The sequence below is a fragment of the Oncorhynchus keta genome, chromosome 14 (assembly GCF_023373465.1).
Source record: "Oncorhynchus keta strain PuntledgeMale-10-30-2019 chromosome 14, Oket_V2, whole genome shotgun sequence".
NCBI classification, from domain to species: Eukaryota; Metazoa; Chordata; class Actinopteri; order Salmoniformes; family Salmonidae; genus Oncorhynchus; species Oncorhynchus keta.
The window spans coordinates 255,343-276,985 of NC_068434.1; the positions used below are offsets into that span (position 1 = coordinate 255,343).

General features: G+C 43.4%; 1 protein-coding gene across 1 annotated transcript in view; it reads right to left on the reverse strand.

Annotated features, from left to right (window-relative positions):
- Positions 1–14,589, reverse strand: part of LOC127907381 (transducin-like enhancer protein 4) — a 160,034-nt gene extending 145,445 nt beyond the window's left edge. The window contains exons 1-2 of the mRNA XM_052462649.1: positions 13,946–14,589; positions 4,162–4,259 (exon numbers count right to left, since the gene is read on the reverse strand). Of these exons, the coding sequence (XP_052318609.1) occupies positions 4,162–4,259; positions 13,946–13,990 (143 nt within the window). The 5' untranslated portion in view covers positions 13,991–14,589. The remainder of the gene's footprint in view (positions 1–4,161; positions 4,260–13,945) is intronic.
- Between the last annotated feature and the right edge of the window lie 7,054 nt (positions 14,590–21,643).

The window sequence follows — 21,643 nt, forward strand, 5'->3', positions numbered from 1 at the left end:
CTAGTATGGTCTGATCTAGTCTGGTCTGATCTGATCTAGTATGGTCTGGTCTGGTCTGATCTGATCTAGTATGGTCTGGTCTGGTCTGGTCTGGTCTGATCTGATCTAGTATGGTCTGGTCTGGTCTGGTCTGGTCTTGTCTGATCTGATCTAGTATGGTCTGGTCTGATCTAGTCTGGTCTGGTCTGGTCTGATCTGATCTAGTATGGTCTGGTCTGATCTAGTATGGTCTGGTCTGGTCTAGTATGGTCTGGTCTGGTCTGGTCTGGTCTGATCTGATCTAGTATGGTCTGATCTGATCGAGTATGGTCTGGTCTGGTCTGGTCTGATCTAGTATGGTCTGGTCTGGTCTGGTCTGGTCTGATCTGATCTAGTATGGTCTGGTTTGGTCTGATCTAGTATGGTCTGGTCTGGTCTGGTCTGATCTAGTATGGTCTGGTCTGGTCTGGTCTAGTATGGTCTGGTCTGGTCTGGTCTGAGACATCATCACATACTATCCAGTCAGGTTGTAGTATGGTCTGGTCTGGTCTGATCTGATCTAGTATGGTCTGGTCTGGTCTGGTCTGATCTAGTATGGTCTGGTCTGGTCTGGTCTGATCTAGTATGGTCTGGTCTGGTCTGGTCTGGTCTGATCTGATCTAGTATGGTCTGGTCTGGTCTGATCTAGTATGGTCTGGTCTGGTCTGATCTGATCTAGTATGGTCTGGTCTGGTCTAGTATGGTCTGGTCTGATCTAGTATGGTCTGGTCTGGTCTGGTATGGTCTGAGACAATAACACATACTATCCAGTCAGGTCTGGTCTAGTATGGTCTGGTCTGGTCTGATCTGATCTAGTATGGTCTGGTCTAGTATGGTCTGGTCTGGTCTGGTCTGATCTGATCTAGTATGGTCTGGTCTGATCTAGTATGGTCTGGTCTGATCTAGTATGGTCTGGTCTGGTCTAGTATGGTCTGGTCTGGTCTGGTCTGGTCTGATCTGATCTAGTATGGTCTGGTCTGGTCTGGTCTGGTCTGGTCTGGTCTGATCTGATCTAGTATGGTCTGATCTGATCGAGTATGGTCTGGTCTGGTCTGGTCTGATCTAGTATGGTCTGGTCTGGTCTGGTCTGGTCTGATCTGATCTAGTATGGTCTGGTTTGGTCTGATCTAGTATGGTCTGGTCTGGTCTGATCTGATCTAGTATGGTCTGGTCTGGTCTGGTCTGATCTAGTATGGTCTGGTCTGGTCTGATCTAGTATGGTCTGGTCTGGTCTGATCTGATCTAGTATGGTCTGGTCTAGTATGGTCTGATCTAGTATGGTCTGGTCTGGTCTGGTCTGATCTAGTATGGTCTGGTCTGATCTGGTCTGGTCTGATCTGATCTAGTATGGTCTGGTCTGATCTAGTATGGTCTGGTCTGATCTAGTATGGTCTGGTCTGATCTAGTATGGTCTGGTCTGGTCTGGTCTGATCTGATCTAGTATGGTCTGGTCTGATCTAGTATGGTCTGGTCTGATCTAGTATGGTCTGGTCTGATCTAGTATGGTCTGGTCTGATCTAGTATGGTCTGGTCTGATCTAGTATGGTCTGGTCTGGTCTGATCTGATCTAGTATGGTCTGGTCTAGTATGGTCTGTTCTGGTCTGGTCTGGTCTGAGACATCAACACTATCCAGTCAGGTGTTCCACTATATAGACCCCCCTGGCGTGTGTGTGTATTCCACTATATAGACCCCCCCTGGCGTGTGTGTGTATTCCACTATATAGACCCCCTGGGGTGTGTGTGTATTCCACTATATAGACCCCTCCCTGGGGTGTGTGTATTCCACTATATAGACCCCCCTGGGGTGTGTATTTCACTATATAGACCCCCTGGGGTATGTGTATTTCACTATATAGACCCCCCCTGGGGTGTGTGTATGTCACTATATAGACCCCTCCCCCTGGGGTGTGTGTATTCCACTATATAGACCCCCCTGGGGTGTGTGTATTCCCTATATAGACTCCCCCTGGGGGTGTGTGTATTCCACTATATAGACCCCCCTGGGGTGTGTGTGTGTACTTCACTACATAGACCCCCCTCCTGGGGGTGTGTGTGTATTCCACTATATAGACCCCCCTGGGGTGAGTGTGTATTCCACTACATAGACCCCCTGGGGTGTGTGTATTCCACTATATAGACCCCCCTGGGGTGTGTTTGTGTGTTTCACTACATAGACCCCCCTGGGGTGTGTGTGTGTATTTCACTACATAGACCCCCCCTGGGGGTGTGTATTCCCTATATAGACCCCCTGGGGTGAGTGTGTATTCCACTATATAGACCCCCCTGGGGTGTGTGTATTCCACTATATAGACCCCCCTGGGGTGTGTTTGTGTGTTTCACTACATAGACCCCCCTGGGGTGTGTGTGTGTATTTCACTACATAGACCCCCTCCTGGGGTGTGTGTGTGTATTCCACTATATAGACCCCCTGGGGGTGTGTGTATTCCACTATATAGACCCCCCCTGGGGTGTGTGTATTCCACTATATAGACCCCTGGGGTGTGTGTGTATTCCACTATATAGACCCCCCTGGGGTGTGTGTGTATTCCACTATATAGACCCCCCTGGGGTGTGTGTATTCCACTATATAGACCCCCTGGGGTGTGTGTGTATTTCACTATATAGACCCCCCCGGGGTGTGTGTATTCCACTATACAGACCCCCTGGGGGTGTGTGTATTCCACTATATAGACCCCCCCTGGGGTGTGTGTTTATTTCACTATATAGAACCCCCCTGGGGTGTGTGTATTCCACTATATAGAACCCCCTGGGGTGTGTGTATTCCACTATATAGACCCCCCTGGGGTGTGTGTATTCCACTATATAGAACCCCTGGGGTGTGTGTGTATTTCACTATATAGACCCCCCTGGGGTGTGTGTATTCCACTATACAGACCCCCTGGGGGTGTGTGTATTCCACTATATAGACCCCCGGGGTGTGTGTTTATTTCACTATATAGAACCCCCTGGGGGTGTGTGTATTCCACTATATAGAACCCCCCTGGGGTGTGTGTATTCCACTATATAGACCCCCCTGGGGTGTGTGTATTCCACTATATAGACCCCCTGGGGTGTGTGTGTGTATTCCACCATACAGACCCCCTCCCTGGGGTGTGTATTCCACTATATAGACCCCCCTGGGGTGTGTGTGTATTCCACTATATAGAACCCCCCTGGGGTGTGTGTATTCCACTATATAGACCCCCCTGGGGTGTGTGTATTCCACTATATAGAACCCCCTGGGGTGTGTGTGTATTCCACTATATAGACCCCCCTGGGGTGTGTGTATTCCACTATATAGACCCCCTGGGGTGTGTGTGTATTCCACTATATAGACCCCCTGGGGGTGTGTGTGTGTATTTCACTACATAGACCCCCCCTCCTGGGGTGTGTGTGTGTATTCCACTATACAGACCCCCCCCTGGGGTGTGTGTGTATTCCACTATATAGACCTCCCTGGGGTGTGTGTATTCCACTATATAGACCCCCTGGGGGTGTGTGTGTATTCCACTATATAGACCCCCCCCGGGGTGTGTTTGTGTGTTTCACTACATAGACCCCCCTGGGTGTGTGTGTGTATTCCACTATATAGACCCCCCTGGGTGTGTGTATTCCACTATATAGACCCCCTGGGGTGTGTGTGTATTCCACTATATAGACCCCCGGGGTGTGTTTGTGTGTTTCACTACATAGACCCCCCGGGGTGTGTTTGTGTGTTTCACTACATAGACCCCCCTCCTGGGGTGTGTGTGTGTATTCCACTATATAGACCCCCCCTGGGGTGTGTGTGTATTCCACTATATAGACCCCCCCCTGGGGTGTGTGTATTCCACTATATAGACCCCCCCTGGGGTGTGTGTATTCCACTATATAGACCCCCCTGGGGTGTGTGTGTGTGTTTCACTACATAGACCCCCCTCCTGGGGTGTGTGTATTCCACTATATAGACCCCCCTGGGGTGTGTGTGTATTCCACTATATAGACCCCCTGGGGTGTGTGTGTATTTCACTATATAGACCCCCTGGGGTGTGTGTGTATTCCACTATATAGACCCCCCCTGGGGTGTGTGTGTATTCCACTATATAGACCCCCTGGGGTGTGTGTGTATTTCACTATATAGACCCCCCTGGGGTGTGTGTTACCTGTGAAACTGAGCCTGTAGGAACTGAAACTCCTCCTTAATGCGGTCACATGACTCTGACACAGTGAACTTGAAGGGCTGGCCCGGCTGGTGAGGTACCTGGGGGTCAACAACAATAACAAGACATCAAAAGGCCCCTCCTGGTTAGAGCACATCACATAGAACAAATTGAGAACACCATTGTGTTCGGGAGAGTCTCATCTTTCCACTACGGTGAAGTCAGATTTTCGGGATGTCTCCTGGTCTGACAAACAGCGCTGCAACTTTGCAACCTTTTACCGCGGATGCTGAAGGCCGACATCGGCAGATGTGGTGTATTGCTAAATTGTAGTCACTTCGCCGCTATTGGCCTATTTATTGCCTGATCTCCTTACTCCATTTGCACACACTGGATACAGATGTTCTATTGTGTTATTGACTGTATGTTTGTTTATCCCATGTGTAACTCTGTGTTGTTGTTTTGGTTGCACTGCTTTGCTTTGTCTTGGCCAGGTCGCAGTTGTAAATGAGAACTTGTTCTCAACTGGCCTACCTGGTTACATAAAAGTTACACAAAATAAAAAAGACTTCGCTCTGTTATCTTGTGTTGTCTTGGCTGTGTGCTTAGGGTCATAGTCCTGTTGGAAGGTGAACCTTTGCCCCAGTCTGAGGTCCTGAGCGCTCTGGAGCAGGTTTTCATCAAGGATCTCTCTGTACATTGCTCCGTACGTCTTTCCCTCTATCCTGACTAGTCGCCCAATACCTGTCGCTGAATAACATCCCCACAGCATGTTGCTGCCACCATCATGCTTCTTCACCGTAGGGATGGTGCCAACTTTCCTCCATACGTGACATTTGGCATTACTAAGGAATGGCTTCTGTCTGGAAAGGTCTGATTGGTGGAGTGCTGCAGAAAGGGTTGTCCTTCTAGAAGGTTCTCCCATCTCAACAGACAAACTCTTGAGCTGAGTGACCAGTGGGTTCTTGGTCACCTCCCTGACAAAGGCCCTCTCACCAAATTGCTCAGATTGGCCGGGAAGCCAGCTCTAGGAAGAGTCTTGGTGGTTCCAAACTTCCAAACTTCTTCTGTTTAAGAATGATGGAAGCACCTTAAACGCTGCAGACATGTTTTATTACCCTTCTCCAGATCTGTGCCTCGACACAATTGTGTCTGGGAGCTCTATGGAAAATGTCCTTTGACCTCATGGCTTGGTTTTTGCTCTGACATACACTGTCAACTGTGGGACCTTATATAGACATTCAAATCATGTCCAATCAATTGAATTCACCACAGGTGGACTCCAGTCCAGTTGTAGAAACTTCTCAAGGATGATCAATGGAAACAGGATGCACCTGAGCTCAATTTTGAGTCTCATAGAAAAGGGTCTGAATAATTATGTAAATAAGGTATAAGGTTATATTTGATATATATATACATATTTTTGAAAAAATGTGTAAAAAGCAGTTTTCTTCTTGTCAGGACAGTAGAAGGAGACACAATGAGCTGAATATAACAGGAGACACTATGAGCTGAATATAACAGTCAGTGGAAGAGAGGACCGTAACAGGAGACACAATGAGCTGAATATAACAGGAGACACTATGAGCTGAACATAACAGTCAGTAGAAGAGAGGACAGTAACAGGAGACACTATGAGCTGAACATAACAGGAGACACTATGAGCTGAACATAACAGGAGACACTATGAGCTGAACATAACAGTCAGTAGAAGAGAGGACAGTAACAGGAGACACTATGAGCTGAACATAACAGGAGACACTATGAGCTGAACATAACAGGAGACACTATGAGCTGAATATAACAGGAGACACTATGAGCTGAACATAACAGGAGACACTATGAGCTGAATATAACAGGAGACACTATGAGCTGAACATAACAGGAGACACTATGAGCTGAACATAACAGGAGACACTATGAGCTGAATATAACAGGAGACACTATGAGCTGAATATAACAGGAGACACTATGAGCTGAACATAACAGGAGACACTATGAGCTGAACATAACAGGAGACACTATGAGCTGAACATAACAGGAGACACTATGAGCTGAACATAACAGGAGACACTATGAGCTGAACATAACAGGAGACACTATGAGCTGAATATAACAGGAGACACTATGAGCTGAACATAACAGGAGACACTATGAGCTGAACATAACAGGAGACACTATGAGCTGAACATAACAGGAGACACTATGAGCTGAACATAACAGGAGACACTATGAGCTGAATATAACAGGAGACACTATGAGCTGAACATAACAGGAGACACTATGAGCTGAATATAACAGGAGACACTATGAGCTGAACATAACAGGAGACACTATGAGCTGAACATAACAGGAGACACTATGAGCTGAACATAACAGGAGACACTATGAGCTGAACATAACAGGAGACACTATGAGCTGAACATAACAGGAGACACTATGAGCTGAATATAACAGTCAGTAGAAGAGAGGACAGTAACAGGAGACACTATGAGCTGAATATAACAGTCAGTAGAAGAGAGGACAGTAACAGGAGACACTATGAGCTGAACATAACAGGAGACACTATGAGCTGAACATAACAGTCAGTAGAAGAGAGGACAGTAACAGGAGACACTATGAGCTGAACATAACAGGAGACACTATGAGCTGAATATAACAGTCAGTGGAAGAGAGGACAGTAACAGGAGACACTATGAGCTGAACATAACAGGAGACACTATGAGCTGAACATAACAGGAGACACTATGAGCTGAACATAACAGGAGACACTATGAGCTGAACATAACAGTCAGTGGAAGAGAGGACAGTAACACGAGACACTATGAGCTGAACATAACAGGAGACACTATGAGCTGAACATAACAGGAGACACTATGAGCTGAATATAACAGGAGACACTATGAGCTGAACATAACAGGAGACACTATGAGCTGAACATAACAGGAGACACTATGAGCTGAACATAACAGGAGACACTATGAGCTGAACATAACAGTCAGTGGAAGAGAGGACAGTAACACGAGACACTATGAGCTGAATATAACAGGAGACACTATGAGCTGAACATAACAGTGGAAGAGCCTTTATATTTCCCATAAATATTGATGCCAAATGTTTTGTCTCTGCCTACAAATCGTCCCACTCCTAAAAGGTTGGCATTATCCTATATGCAAATCGCCCCACTCCTAAAAGGAAGGCTTCATCCTCTATGCAAATGGTCCCACTCCTAAAAGGTAGGGTCAGCATTCGGTATTTTGGATGAAAAGCATGCCCAAATTAAACGGCCTGCTACTCGCGCCCAGAAGACACGATATGCATATAACTGGTAGATTTGGATAGATAAAACACGCTAAAGTTTCCAAAACTGTTAAAATAGTGTCTGTGAGTACAACAGAAATGATTTAGCAGGTAAAAACCTGAGAAAAATCCATTCAGGAAGTAGTTTTTTTTTTGGTTTTGTAGTTCTATTCAATGCCATTACAGTATCCATTGACTTAGGTCTCCATTTGCAGTTCCTATGCCTTCCACTAGATGTCTTATAAATGAGGGAGTAAGACCAGTCTGAACGAGTGGACACTAACGTGATGCAGAGTTTTTTCAGGCGCATGTGCATTTCTTGTTTACCTTTTATGTTGACAACGTTATTGTCTGGTTGAAATATTATAGATCATTTAGGCTAAAAAAACAACCTGAGGATTGAATATTAACATAGTTTGACATGTTTCTATGAACTTTACGGATACAATTTGGATTTTTTTGTCTGATTGTTTTGACTGAGTTTGAGCCTGTGGATTACTTTAGAAAACGCGCAAACAAAACTGAGGTGTTTGGATATAAAGAGACTTCATCGAACAAAAGGAACATTTATTGAGGAAATTAATGTCTTCTGAGTGCCACCATATGAAGATGATCAAAGGTAAGGGATTCATTTTATCTCTATTTCTGAGTTTTGTAACGCTTCTGCTTGGCTGGTTACTGTTTGTAATAATTTGTCAACTGGGCTAGGTATGTTCTGGGCTAGGTATGTTCTGGGCTAGGTATGATCTGGGCTAGGTATGTTCTGGGCTAGGTATGTTCTGGGCTAGGTATGCTTTCGCCGAAAAGCATTTTATAAATATGACACTGTGGTTTAACAAGAAGTTAATCTTTAAACCTATGTAAAATATGTTTTGTTTTCTGAATTTTTATAATGAGCATTTCTGTAATTGAATTTGGCGCTCTGCAATCTCACTGGATGTTGGCCAGATAGGACGCTCGCGTCCCACGTACCCTAGAGAGCTTAACGACCATTCCACAGGTGCATGTTAAGTAATTGTTTATGGGCCATTGAACAAGCATGGGAAACAGTGTTTAACCTCTTGCTCCTACCTGGCACGCAGGCATCCCATCTAGACATCTGGTAGGCTTTATCCAATATGCAAATCATCCCACTCTAAAAGGTAAGCTTTATCCTATATGCAAACCATCCCACTCCTAACAGGTAGGCTTTATACAATATGCAAATCATCCCACTCTAAAAGGTAAGCCTTATCCTATATGCAAATCATCCCACTCCTAACAGGTAGGCTTTATCCAATATGCAAACCATCCCACTCCTAACAGGTAGGCTTTATCCAATATGCAAATCATCCCACTCCCAACAGGTAGGCTTTATCCAATATGCAAATCATCCCACTCCTAACAGGTAGGCTTTATCCTATATGCAAATCATCCCACTCCTAACAGGTAGGCTTTATTCAATATGCAAATCATCCCACTCCTAACAGGTAGGCTTTATCCAATATGCAAATCATCCCACTCCTAACAGGTAGGCTTTATCCTATATGCAAATCATCCCACTCCCAACAGGTAGGCTTTATCCAATATGCAAATCATCCCACTCCTAACAGGTAGGCTTTATCCAATATGCAAATCATCCCACTCCTAACAGGTAGGCTTTATCCAATATGCAAATCATCCCACTCCTAACAGGTAGGCTTTATCCTATATGCAAATCATTCCATTCCTAACAGGTAGGCTTTATCCAATATGCAAATCATCCCACTCCTAACAGGTAGGCTTTATCCAATATGCAAATCATCCCACTCCTAACAGGTCGGCTTTATCCTATATGCAAATCATCCCACTCCTAACAGGTAGGCTTTATCCAATATGCAAATCATCCCACTCCTAACAGGTAGGCTTTATCCAATATGCAAATCATCCCACTCCCAACAGGTAGTCTTTATCCAATATGCAAATCATCCCACTCCTAACAGGTAGGCTTTATCCAATATGCAAATCATCCCACTCCTAAAAGGTAGGCTTTATCCAATATGCAAATCATCCCACTCCTAACAGGTCGGCTTTATCCAATATGCAAATCATCCCACTCCTAACAGGTAGGCTTTATCCAATATGCAAATCATCCCACTCCCAACAGGTAGGCTTTATCCAATATGCAAATCATCCCACTCCTAACAGGTAGGCTTTATCCAATATGCAAATCATCCCACTCCTAACAGGTAGGCTTTATACAATATGCAAATCATCCCACTCCTAACAGGTAGGCTTTATCCAATATGCAAATCATCCCACTCCTAACAGGTAGGCTTTATCCTATATGCTAATCATCCCACTCCTAACAGGTAGGCTTTATACAATATGCAAATCATCCCACTCTAAAAGGTAGGCTTTATCCTATATGCAAATCATCCCACTCTAAAAGGTAGGCTTTATCCAATATGCAAATCATCCCACTCCTAAAAGGTAGGCTTTATCCAATATGCAAATCATCCCACTCCTAACAGGTAGGCTTTATCCTATATGTAAATCATCCCACTCCTAACAGGTAGGCTTTATCCTATATGTAAATCATCCCACTCCTAACAGGTAGGCTTTATCCAATATGCAAATCATCCCACTCCTAAAGGTAGGCTTGACCCTATAAGCAAATTGTCCAGCTATTAACAGGTAGCTTTTATCCTCTATGCAAACCGTCCCACTCCTAAAAGGCACGCTTTATCTGTGCAAATCGTCCCTTTCCTAAAAGGTAGACTTTATCCTCTATGGAAATCATCCCACTCTAACAGGTAGGCTTTATCCAATATGCAAATCATCCCACTCCTAACAGGTAGGCTTTATCCAATATGCAAATCATCCCACTCCTAACAGGTAGGCTTTATCCAATATGCAAATCATCCCACTCCTAACAGGTAGGCTTTATCCTCTATGCAAATCATCCCACTCCTAACAGGTAGGCTTTATCCTACATGAAAATCATCCCACTCCTAACAGGTAGGCTTTATCCAATATGCAAATCATCCCACTCCTAACAGGTAGGCTTTATCCTATATGCAAATCATCCCACTCCTAACAGGTAGGCTTTATCCAATATGCAAATCATCCCACTCCTAACAGGTAGGCTTTATCCTATATGCAAATCATCCCACTCCTAACAGGTAGGCTTTATCCAATATGCAAATCATCCCACTCCTAACAGGTAGGCTTTATCCAATATGCAAATCATCCCACTCCTAACAGGTAGGCTTTATCCAATATGCAAATCATCCCACTCCTAACAGGTAGGCTTTATCCTATATGCAAATCATCCCACTCCTAAAGGTAGGCTTTATCCAATATGCAAATCATCCCACTCCTAACAGGTAGGCTTTATCCAATATGAAAATCATCCCACTCCTAAAGGTAGGCTTTATCCAATATGCAAATCATCCCACTCCTAACAGGTAGGCTTTATCCAATATGCAAATCATCCCACTCCTAAAGGTAGGCTTTATCCAATATGCAAATCATCCCACTCCTAAAGGTAGGCTTTATCCAATATGCAAATCATCCCACTCCTAACAGGTAGGCTTTATCCAATATGCAAATCATCCCACTCCCAACAGGTAGGCTTTATCCAATATGCAAATCATCCCACTCCTAAAGGTAGGCTTTATCCAATATGCAAATCATCACACTCCTAACAGGTAGGCTTGATCCAATATGCAAATCATCCCACTCCTAAAGGTAGGCTTTATCCAATATGCAAATCATCCCACTCCTAACAGGTAGGCTTTATCCAATATGCAAATCATCCCACTCCCAACAGGTAGGCTTTATCCAATATGCAAATCATCCCACTCCCAACAGGTAGGCTTTATCCAATATGCAAATCATCCCACTCCCAACAGGTAGGCTTTATCCAATATGCAAATCATCCCACTCCCAACAGGTAGGCTTTATCCTTTTCCTCCTAACATGGTAGACTTTATTCTATATGCTAATAATTCTCCTAAAGGTAGACTTTATCCTTTTCCTCCTAAAAGGTAGGCTTTATCCTCTGTGCTCTTGAGGCGAGGCAAAGTTCTACGCCTCTTTGACTGGGAAACAGTATGGATTCTTCAACAAAGTTAGTGTTTCCATTCAATGACAGATAACTAGTTTTCATACACATTTTTTCACTTGAAAAATACTGCACCAAACATTTTAGTTAGATGTAAAATTGTGCCACTTAGATCTCTGCAAAAACGTCCAAATTGCACAGATTTCTTAAATGATCTCAGATGAAATTGGACTATAATAGGGCCAAACAGTACTATTGACGCTTTTCTTTTTCATTTTTAGCAAAGTTCTTTTCCGAGGGTATGCAAAACACAGATTTTCACTTCGCCTAGCCGAGTTCTACAGCCGTGGCCAAAAGTTTTGACAATGACACAAATATTAATTTTCACAAAGTCTGCTGCCTCAGTTTGTATGATGGCAAGTTGCATATACTCCAGAATGTTATGAAGAGTGATCAGATGAATTGCAATTAATTGCAAAGTCCCTCTGTTTGGTGCAGTATTTCTCAAGTGAAAAAACGTGTGAATGGAAACAATTCCTCTCTTGTTGAATAACAACAAACACTTCATTGAATAAACCCTACTGTTGACCAATCGCAGACAGAACTTCGAAAAATTCTGCCAAACAGTGTAAATTCTGTCATAATATATGCATGAACTGCTTTGACTGGGAAGCGTAAGGTAAGCTTTAAACCCAATTTAAAAATTCAATCAAATTCAAAATTAGCTCTGTATTGCATCGCCATGTGCCTCCCAAATTGTGTAACAATGCGGAGTGCTCCATATAGCTCCGAAATTGACATAAACACAAATTGACTTCCTTGACAACTTCCTTCACAACATGTCTACGCTGCCCTGCAAAGCGCAAGAAGTTTGAATGCCCTGACTTCTGCAGGGGCCATGTCACTGTAAATGCTGCGCATCCTTTTGGGCGTGCAAGTTCAGTGCCTGTGGTCTCAATTAAATAGAGAAGACTATATGCATGGGAGGAGAAGCACGGGGCAGTTCTCTTTCAAAGGAAATTAACTTCCTAAATATTTGTATTTATTCATTTTATTTTTTTTATTTCACCTTTATTTAACCAGGTGGCCAGTTGAGAACACCTTTATTTAACCAGGTAGGCTAGTTGAGAACACCTTTATTTAACCAGGTAGACTAGTTGAGAACACCTTTATTTAACCAGGTAGACTAGTTGAGAACACCTTTATTTAACCAGGTAGGCTAGTTGAGAACACCTTTATTTAACCAGGTAGACTAGTTGAGAACACCTTTATTTAACCAGGTAGGCTAGTTGAGAACACCTTTATTTAACCAGGTAGGCTAGTTGAGAACACCTTTATTTAACCAGGTAGGCTAGTTGAGAACACCTTTATTTAACCAGGTAGGCTAGTTGAGAACACCTTTATTTAACCAGGTAGGCTAGTTGAGAACACCTTTATTTAACCAGGTAGGCTAGTTGAGAACATGTTCTCATTTACAACTGTGACCTGGCCAAGATAAAGCATAGCAGTGTGACACAGACAACAACACAGAGTTACACATGGAGTAAACAATTAACAAGCCAATAACACAGTAAACAAGTCAATGACACAGTAGAAAAAAGAAAGTCTATATACAGTGTGTGCAGAAGACATGAGGAGGTAGGCAATAAATAGGCCAATAGGAGCGAATAATTACAATTTAGCAGATTAACACTGGAGTGATAAATGAGCAGATGATGATGTGCAAATAGAGATACTGTTGTGCAAAAGAGCAGAAAAGTAAATCAAATAAAAACAGTATGGGGATGAAGTAGATAGATTGGGTGGGCTATTTACAGATTAGGCTATAGTTTACTACTTTGCCTGGAAATAAATATTGATCACCCATATTTCTCTCCGTCTGAAAATCGTCCCGCTCCTAAAAGGTAGGCTATATGAAAAACGTAGCTCAAGAGAAAGCGCAAGGTTCCGCTGTCTCTCTCTCCAATTCTGCTATTTTCAAACTCCGTCTATCCTATTGACTGATATAATACCGATAGCTTAATATAACCGGCCAAGTGTGAATAGCTGGTCATTTAACCTATTTATAAGGTTTATTGTGCCCATTTTGATCGGTCAAGAAGTTGACGGGCGGACAGGTGTGGCATGAAAAGCATGCGGGAGCGGGATGAAGAAATATTTTCTATATTTCGCTCTCTCTTTCTCTCTCTCTGTCCCCCTCTGTCACTCTCAAATACACACAAGACATTCACCCACATTGCTTCTCTCAGTTTCAGCGGTTTGACCATTTGACAATGCCAGCGATTGTCCAGTTTCCGCGCGATGGCACGGAAACTGATCCAAAGTGATTATGCTTGGCCCGGGTGGGGTGGGCTTGGCCCGGGTGGGGTGGGCTTGGCCCGGGTGGGGTGGCATCACGCCCCGCACAGTCCTCTGTCTTGGGTGTGTTGTTGGTGTTGTTGTTCTGACAGAGAGACTCACCGGGTGCCGTGCCTGCGGATACATCTTGCTCAGGTCCCGAATCATTAATAATAGATGTTGAAGTTCATCCACCAACAAACGGGGAACACGGACAGATCCGCCCCGTCTCTAGGAGCTACCTGCAGTCAGGTAGAGGTGGTGAGAGCCACTATTTCTGCAGACAACCGCGGGAAAACCTCCACACCTCCGCTGAAACCAAAAATACATTCTATTAATTAACCAGTCAAATATGATGCAACTCCTCCCTCCAAGTGACAAGCTCCGGGTTTTCTCGGCTCTCTTCCATGTGTAGAAGATGAGCAACCACGTATAATGTGTCCAGATGCTGAGCTTGGATAGGCTACAATGCCAGTGGCTCTTCTCCTGTCCTAAGAATATATTTTGTTTCGATTCATGTAGCCTATTCTCTGCTTTCTTTAGATGTATTTTCTTCACCTTCACCAGGTTACCATATCACTTTCACTACCTTATATCCTCGAATATATCCTGGTCAATCACGCAGCTTCATTTATTTGCAGTTTGCAATACTGCATGTATTGGGGGGATGCTCTGGTTATTAGCGCATCCTGTCAAAACGTTATGTCCGTTAGTTTAAATCCTTTCCGTACATCCGCTCCCGCGTCAGTCCTGCTGACCACCCCTGTCTAGGTACCACCTTCTGATAACACATTTAGAAGCAACCAGTCGTAAGAACTCTATTATATATTCATAACAAGGAAAAGCGATATCTCCTGTGTCTGGGATATGTAGTTCCAAAACGCACAGCAGCCAGTGATTAATACTTTAAGCTATGTCAAAAGAAAACTACATTTTCTTGATGCGTCTCAGCGCAACTCAGACCCGAGGAGGGGTAGATAGTCACAAGGAGCAGAAGTCTTTATAAGCAGCCAATAAGATCATTGAAGAGCACAGAGCGCGTCTCATTATGTTGTCAATCAGCATCATCTTATCCAATCACCATCTAATAGAATTAATTTTACGTATGCTCCCCACGTGGGTAACGTAGCTTTACATCAAGATGCATCCAATGATCTCTCGATGGAGACGCCCCTCCCAGGGAAGGAACGCCTTCCTGTCTGACGTGTAACGGAGAAACGAGGGGACAAGGGAAAGGTTAGTTCAGTTGTCAATCAAAATAACGTGGCGTGTGTTGCAGTCTGCCGGTGAACACATCAAGTGAATTATCTTCCGCTTTGTTCTGCTTGTCTGCGTGCTGCAGAATCACCGCTAATTACTGCTAGATGTCTGCTTAAAGAGACGACTTCAACCTCTTTGACACACACACACGCATTCACGCTCGCACACACACACACGCAAACACACACATACACACATACACACACACACACGCACGCACACACACGCATACACGCTCGCTCGCACACACACACACACACACGCACAACACACACACACACACACACACACACACACACACACACACACACACACACACACACACACACACACACACACACACACACACACACACGCGCATACACGCAAACACATACACACATACAGACACACACATACACACACAGAGAGAGACACCGGTGCGTAATGATGACAGAGATGCCTGTTGTATTTCTCCAAGTAGCCACTGTGATAACGACTTTCTGACTGAGCAGCTGGGTCCTTGCAAAAAAAGATAGCAGTTTTGAAACTGCAGTAAAAGTGCAGTAACTGCAGACGACTGTAGTATTTTGGACAAAGTATTCGCAGAATAATTGCAGTGCTGAATGACAGCTAGTGAAGTATGGATATAATTGGTGGATTTTTGTCCTTTATACTTGGTTAGTAACATGGTAGTTAGGCAGGGGCAGTGTTATACCTGGTTATTAACATGGTCGTTAGGCAGATACAGTATTATACCTGGTTAGTAACATGGTAGTTAGGCAGGGGCAGTGTTATACCTGGGTATTAACATGGTAGTTAGGCAGGGACAGTGTTATACCTGGATATTAACATGGTAATTAGGCAGGGGCAGTGTTATACCTGGGTATTAACATGGTAGTTAGGCAGGGACAGTGTTATACCTGGTTATTAACATGGTAGTTAGGCAGGTACAGTGTTATACCTGGTTAGTAACATGGTAGTTAGGCAGGGACAGTGTTATACCTGGTTAGTAACATGGTAGTTAGGCAAGTACAGTGTTATACCTGGTTAGTAACATGGTAGTTAGGCAGGTACAGTGTTATACCTGGTTATTAACATGGGAGTTAGGCAGGTACAGTGTTATACCTGGTTATTAACATGGTAGTTAGGCAAGTACAGTGTTATACCTGGTTATTAACATGGTAGTTAGGCAGGTACAGTGTTATACCTGGTTAGTAACATGGTAGTTAGGCAGGGACAGTGTTATATCTGGTTATTAACATGGTAGTTAGGCAGGTACAGTGTTATACCTGGTTATTAACATGGTAGTTAGGCAAGTACAGTGTTATACCTGGTTAGTAACATGGTAGTTAGGCAGGTACAGTGTTATACCTGGTTATTAACATGGTAGTTAGGCAGGGACAGTGTTATACCTGGTTAGTAACATGGTAGTTAGGCAGGGACAGTGTTATACCTGGTTAGTAACATGGTAGTTAGGCAGGGACAGTGTTATACCTGGTTAGTAACATGGTAGTTAGGCAAGTACAGTGTTATACCTGGTTAGTAACATGGTAGTTAGGCAAGTACAGTGTTATACCTGGTTATTAACATGGTAGTTAGGCAAGTACAGTGTTATACCTGGTTAGTAACATGGTAGTTAGGCAGGTACAGTGTTATACCTGGTTATTAACATGGTAGTTAGGCAGGTACAGTGTTATACCTGGTTAGTAACATGGTAGTTAGGCAGGTACAGTGTTATACCTGGTTAGTAACATGGTAGTTAGGCAGGTACAGTGTTATACCTGGTTAGTAACATGGTAGTTAGGCAAGTACAGTGTTATACCTGGTTAGTAACATGGTAGTTAGGCAGGGACAGTGTTATACCTGGTTAGTAACATGGTAGTTAGGCAGGTACAGTGTTATACCTGGTTATTAACATGGTAGTTAGGCAGGTACAGTGTTATACCTGGTTAGTAACATGGTAGTTAGGCAGGTACAGTGTTATACCTGGTTAGTAACATGGTAGTTAGGCAGGTACAGTGTTATACCTGGTTAGTAACATGGTAGTTAGGCAGGTACAGTGTTATACCTGGTTATTAACATGGTAGTTAGGCAAGTACAGTGGTATACCTGGTTAGTAACATGGTAGTTAGGCAGGTACAGTGTTATACCTGGTTAGTAACATGGTAGTTAGGCAAGTACAGTGTTATACCTGGTTAGTAACATGGTAGTTAGGCAAGTACAGTGTTATACCTGGTTAGTAAGATGGTAGTTAGGCAGGTACAGTGTTATACCTGGTTATTAACATGGTAGTTAGGCAAGTACAGTGTTATACCTGGTTATTAACATGGTAGTTAGGCAGGTACAGTGTTATACCTGGTTAGTAACATGGTAGTTAGGCAGGTACAGTGTTATACCTGGTTAGTAACATGGTAGTTAGGCAGGTACAGTGTTATACCTGGTTAGTAACATGGTAGTTAGGCAAGTACAGTGTTATACCTGGTTAGTAACATGGTAGTTAGGCAGGGACAGTGTTATACCTGGTTAGTAACATGGTAGTTAGGCAGGTACAGTGTTATACCTGGTTATTAACATGGTAGTTAGGCAGGTACAGTGTTATACCTGGTTAGTAACATGGTAGTTAGGCAGGTACAGTGTTATACCTGGTTAGTAACATGGTAGTTAGGCAGGTACAGTGTTATACCTGGTTAGTAACATGGTAGTTAGGCAGGTACAGTGTTATACCTGGTTATTAACATGGTAGTTAGGCAAGTACAGTGTTATACCTGGTTAGTAATGGTAGTTAGGCAGGTACAGTGTTATACCTGGTTAGTAACATGGTAGTTAGGCAAGTACAGTTATACCTGTTACAGTGTTATACCTGGTTAGTAACCTGTAGTTATACCTGGTAACATGGTAGTTAGGCAAGTACAGTGTTATACCTGGTTAGTAAGATGGTAGTTAGGCAGGTACAGTGTTATACCTGGTTATTAACATGGTAGTTAGAGAAGTACAGTGTTATACCTGGTTATTAACATGGTAGTTAGGCATGTACAGTGTTATACCTGGTTAGTAACATGGTAGTATTAGGCAGGTACAGTGTTATACCTGGTTAGTAACATGGTAGTGAGGCAAGTACAGTGTTATACCTGGTTAGTAACATGGAAGTTAGGCAAGTACAGTGTTATACCTGGTTAGTAACATGGAAGTTAGGCAGGTACAGTGTTATACCTGGTTAGTAACATGGTATTTAGGCAAGTACAGTATTATACCTGGTTATTAACATGGTAGTTAGGCAGGTACAGTGTTATACCTGGTTATTAACATGGTAGTTAGGCAGGTACAGTGTTATACCTGGTTAGTAACATGGTAGTTAGGCAGGTACAGTGTTATACCTGGGTATTAACATGGTAGTTAGGCAGGTACAGTGTTATACCTGAGTATTAACATGGTAGTTAGTACAGTGTTATACCTGGGTAACATGGTAGTTTACAGTGTTATACCTGGTTATTAACATGGTAGTTAGGCAAGTACAGTGTTATACCTGGTTATTAACATGGTAGTTAGGCAGGGACAGTGTTATACCTGGTTATTAACATGGTAGTATTAGGCAGGTACAGTGTTATACCTGGTTATTAACATGGTAGTTAGGCAAGTACAGTGTTATACCTGGGTTATTAACAGTGTTATACCTGGGTAACATGGTAGTTAGGCAGGGACAGTGTTATACCTGGTTATTAACATGGTAGTATTAGGCAGGTACAGTGTTATACCTGGTTATTAACACGGTAGTTAGGCAGGTACAGTGTTATACCTGAGTATTAACATGGTAGTTAGGCAGGGACAGTGTTATACCTGGTTATTAACACGGTAGTTAGGCAGGTACAGTGTTATACCTGAGTATTAACATGGTAGTTAGGCAGGGACAGTGTTATACCTGGTTATTAACATGGTAGTTAAGCAAGTACAGTGTTATACCTGGTTATTAACATGGAAGTTAGGCAGGGACAGTGTTATACCTGGTTATTAACATGGTAGTATTAGGCAGGTACAGTGTTATACCTGGTTAGTAACATGGTAGTTAGGCAGGTACAGTGTTATACCTGGTTATTAACATGGTAGTTAGGCAGGTACAGTGTTATACCTGGTTATTAACATGGAAGTTAGGCAGGTACAGTGTTATACCTGGTTAGTAACATGGTAGTTAGGCAGGTACAGTGTTATACCTGGTTAGTAACATGGTAGTTAGGCAGGTACAGTGTTATACCTGGGTATTAACATGGTAGTTAGGTAGGTACAGTGTTATACCTGAGTATTAACATGGTAGTTAGGCAGGGACAGTGTTATACCTGGTTATTAACATGGTAGTTAGGCAAGTACAGTGTTATACCTGGTTATTAACATGGTAGTTAGGCAGGGACAGTGTTATACCTGGTTATTAACATGGTAGTATTAGGCAGGTACAGTGTTATACCTGGTTATTAACATGGTAGTTAGGCAAGTACAGTGTTATACCTGGTTATTAACATGGTAGTTAGGCAGGGACAGTGTTATACCTGGTTATTAACATGGTAGTATTAGGCAGGTACAGTGTTATACCTGGTTATTAACACGGTAGTTAGGCAGGTACAGTGTTATACCTGAGTATTAACATGGTAGTTAGGCAGGGACAGTGTTATACCTGGTTATTAACATGGTAGTTAGGCAAGTACAGTGTTATACCTGGTTATTAACATGGTAGTTAGGCAGGGACAGTGTTATACCTGGTTATTAACATGGTAGTTAGGCAAGTACAGTGTTATACCTGGTTATTAACATGGTAGTTAGGCAGGTACAGTGTTATACTTGGGTATTAACATGGTAGTTAGGCAGGGACAGTGTTATACCTGGTTATTAACATGGTAGTTAGGTAGGTACAGTGTTATACTTGGGTATTAACATGGTAGTTAGGCAGGGACAGTGTTATACCTGGTTATTAACACGGTAGTTAGGCAAGTACAGTGTTATACCTGGTTATTAACATGGAAGTTAGCTAGGTACAGTGTTATACCTGGTTATTAACATGGCAGTTAGGCAAGTACAGTGTTATACCTGGTTAGTAACATGGTAGTTAGGCAGGGACAGTGTTATACCTGGTTATTAACATGGTAGTTAGGCAGGGACAGTGTTATACCTGGATATTAACATGGTAGTTAGGTAGGTACAGTATTATACCTGGTTAGTAACATGGTAGTTAGGCAAGTACAGTGTTATACCTGGTTATTAACATGGTAGTTAGGCAGGTACAGTGTTATACCTGGTTATTAACATGGTAGTTAGGCAGGTACAGTGTTATACCTGAGTATTAACATGGTAGTTAGGCAGGGACAGTGTTATACCTGGGTATTAACATGGTAGTTAGGCAGGTACAGTGTTATACCTGGGTATTAACATGGTAGTTAGGCAGGTACAGTGTTATACCTGGTTAGTAAGATGGTAGTTAGGCAGGTACAGTATTATACCTGGTTAGTAACATGGTAGTGAGGCAGGTACAGTGTTATACCTGGATATTAACATGGTAGTTAGGCAGGTACAGTGTTATACCTGGATATTAACATGGTAGTTAGGCAGGTACAGTGTTATACCTGGGTATTAACATGGTAGTTAGGCACGTAATTCTAATGCTTGGGCTCTATTCAGCTATAATCACAAACTCACTCTTGGCACTGTCCTATCCCTCTCGGCACTGTCCTATCCCTCTAGGCACTGCCCTATCCCTCTTGGCATTGTCCTATCCCTCAAGGCACTGTCCTATCCCTACACCTCTAGGCACTGTCCTATCCCTCTAGGCACTATGCTATCCCTACACCTCTAGGCACTGCCCTATCCCTATCGGCACTGTCCTATCCCTACACCTCTAGGCACAGTCCTATCCTGATCCCTCTAGGCACTGTTCTATCCCGCGAGGCACTGTCCTATCCCTATCCCTCAAGGCACTGCCCTATCTCTACCCCTCTAGGCACTGTCCTATCCCTATCCCTCTAGGCACTGTCCTATCCCTATCCCTCTAGGCACTGTCCTATCCCTATCCCTCTAGGCACTGTCCTATCCCTCTAGGCACGGTCCTATCCCTCTAGGCACTGTCCTACCCCTCTAAGCAATGTCCTATCCCTATCTCTCTCGGCACTAACCTATCCCTCTAGGCACTGTCCTATCCTTATCCCTCTAGGCACTGACCTATCCCTCTAGGCACTGTCCTATCCTTATCCCTCTAGGCACTGTTCTATCCCTCTAGGCACAGTCCTATCCCTCTAGGCACTGTCCTATCCCTCTAGGCACAGTCCTATCCCTCTAGGCACTGTCCTATCCCTCTAGGCACTGTCCTATCCCTCTAAGCAATGTCCTATCCCTATCTCTCTCGGCACTAACCTATCCCTGTAGGCAATGTCCTATCCGTATCCCTCTGCCGATACACAGAGCGTGGAAGTGCAGAACAGGCAGTCATCATATCAGTCTGTCAATCAGTCCACAGGGGAAATGACTGGTAGACTGGTAGACTGGTAGACTGGTAGACTAGTAGACTGGTAGACTGTTAGACTAGTAGACTGGTAGACTGTTAGA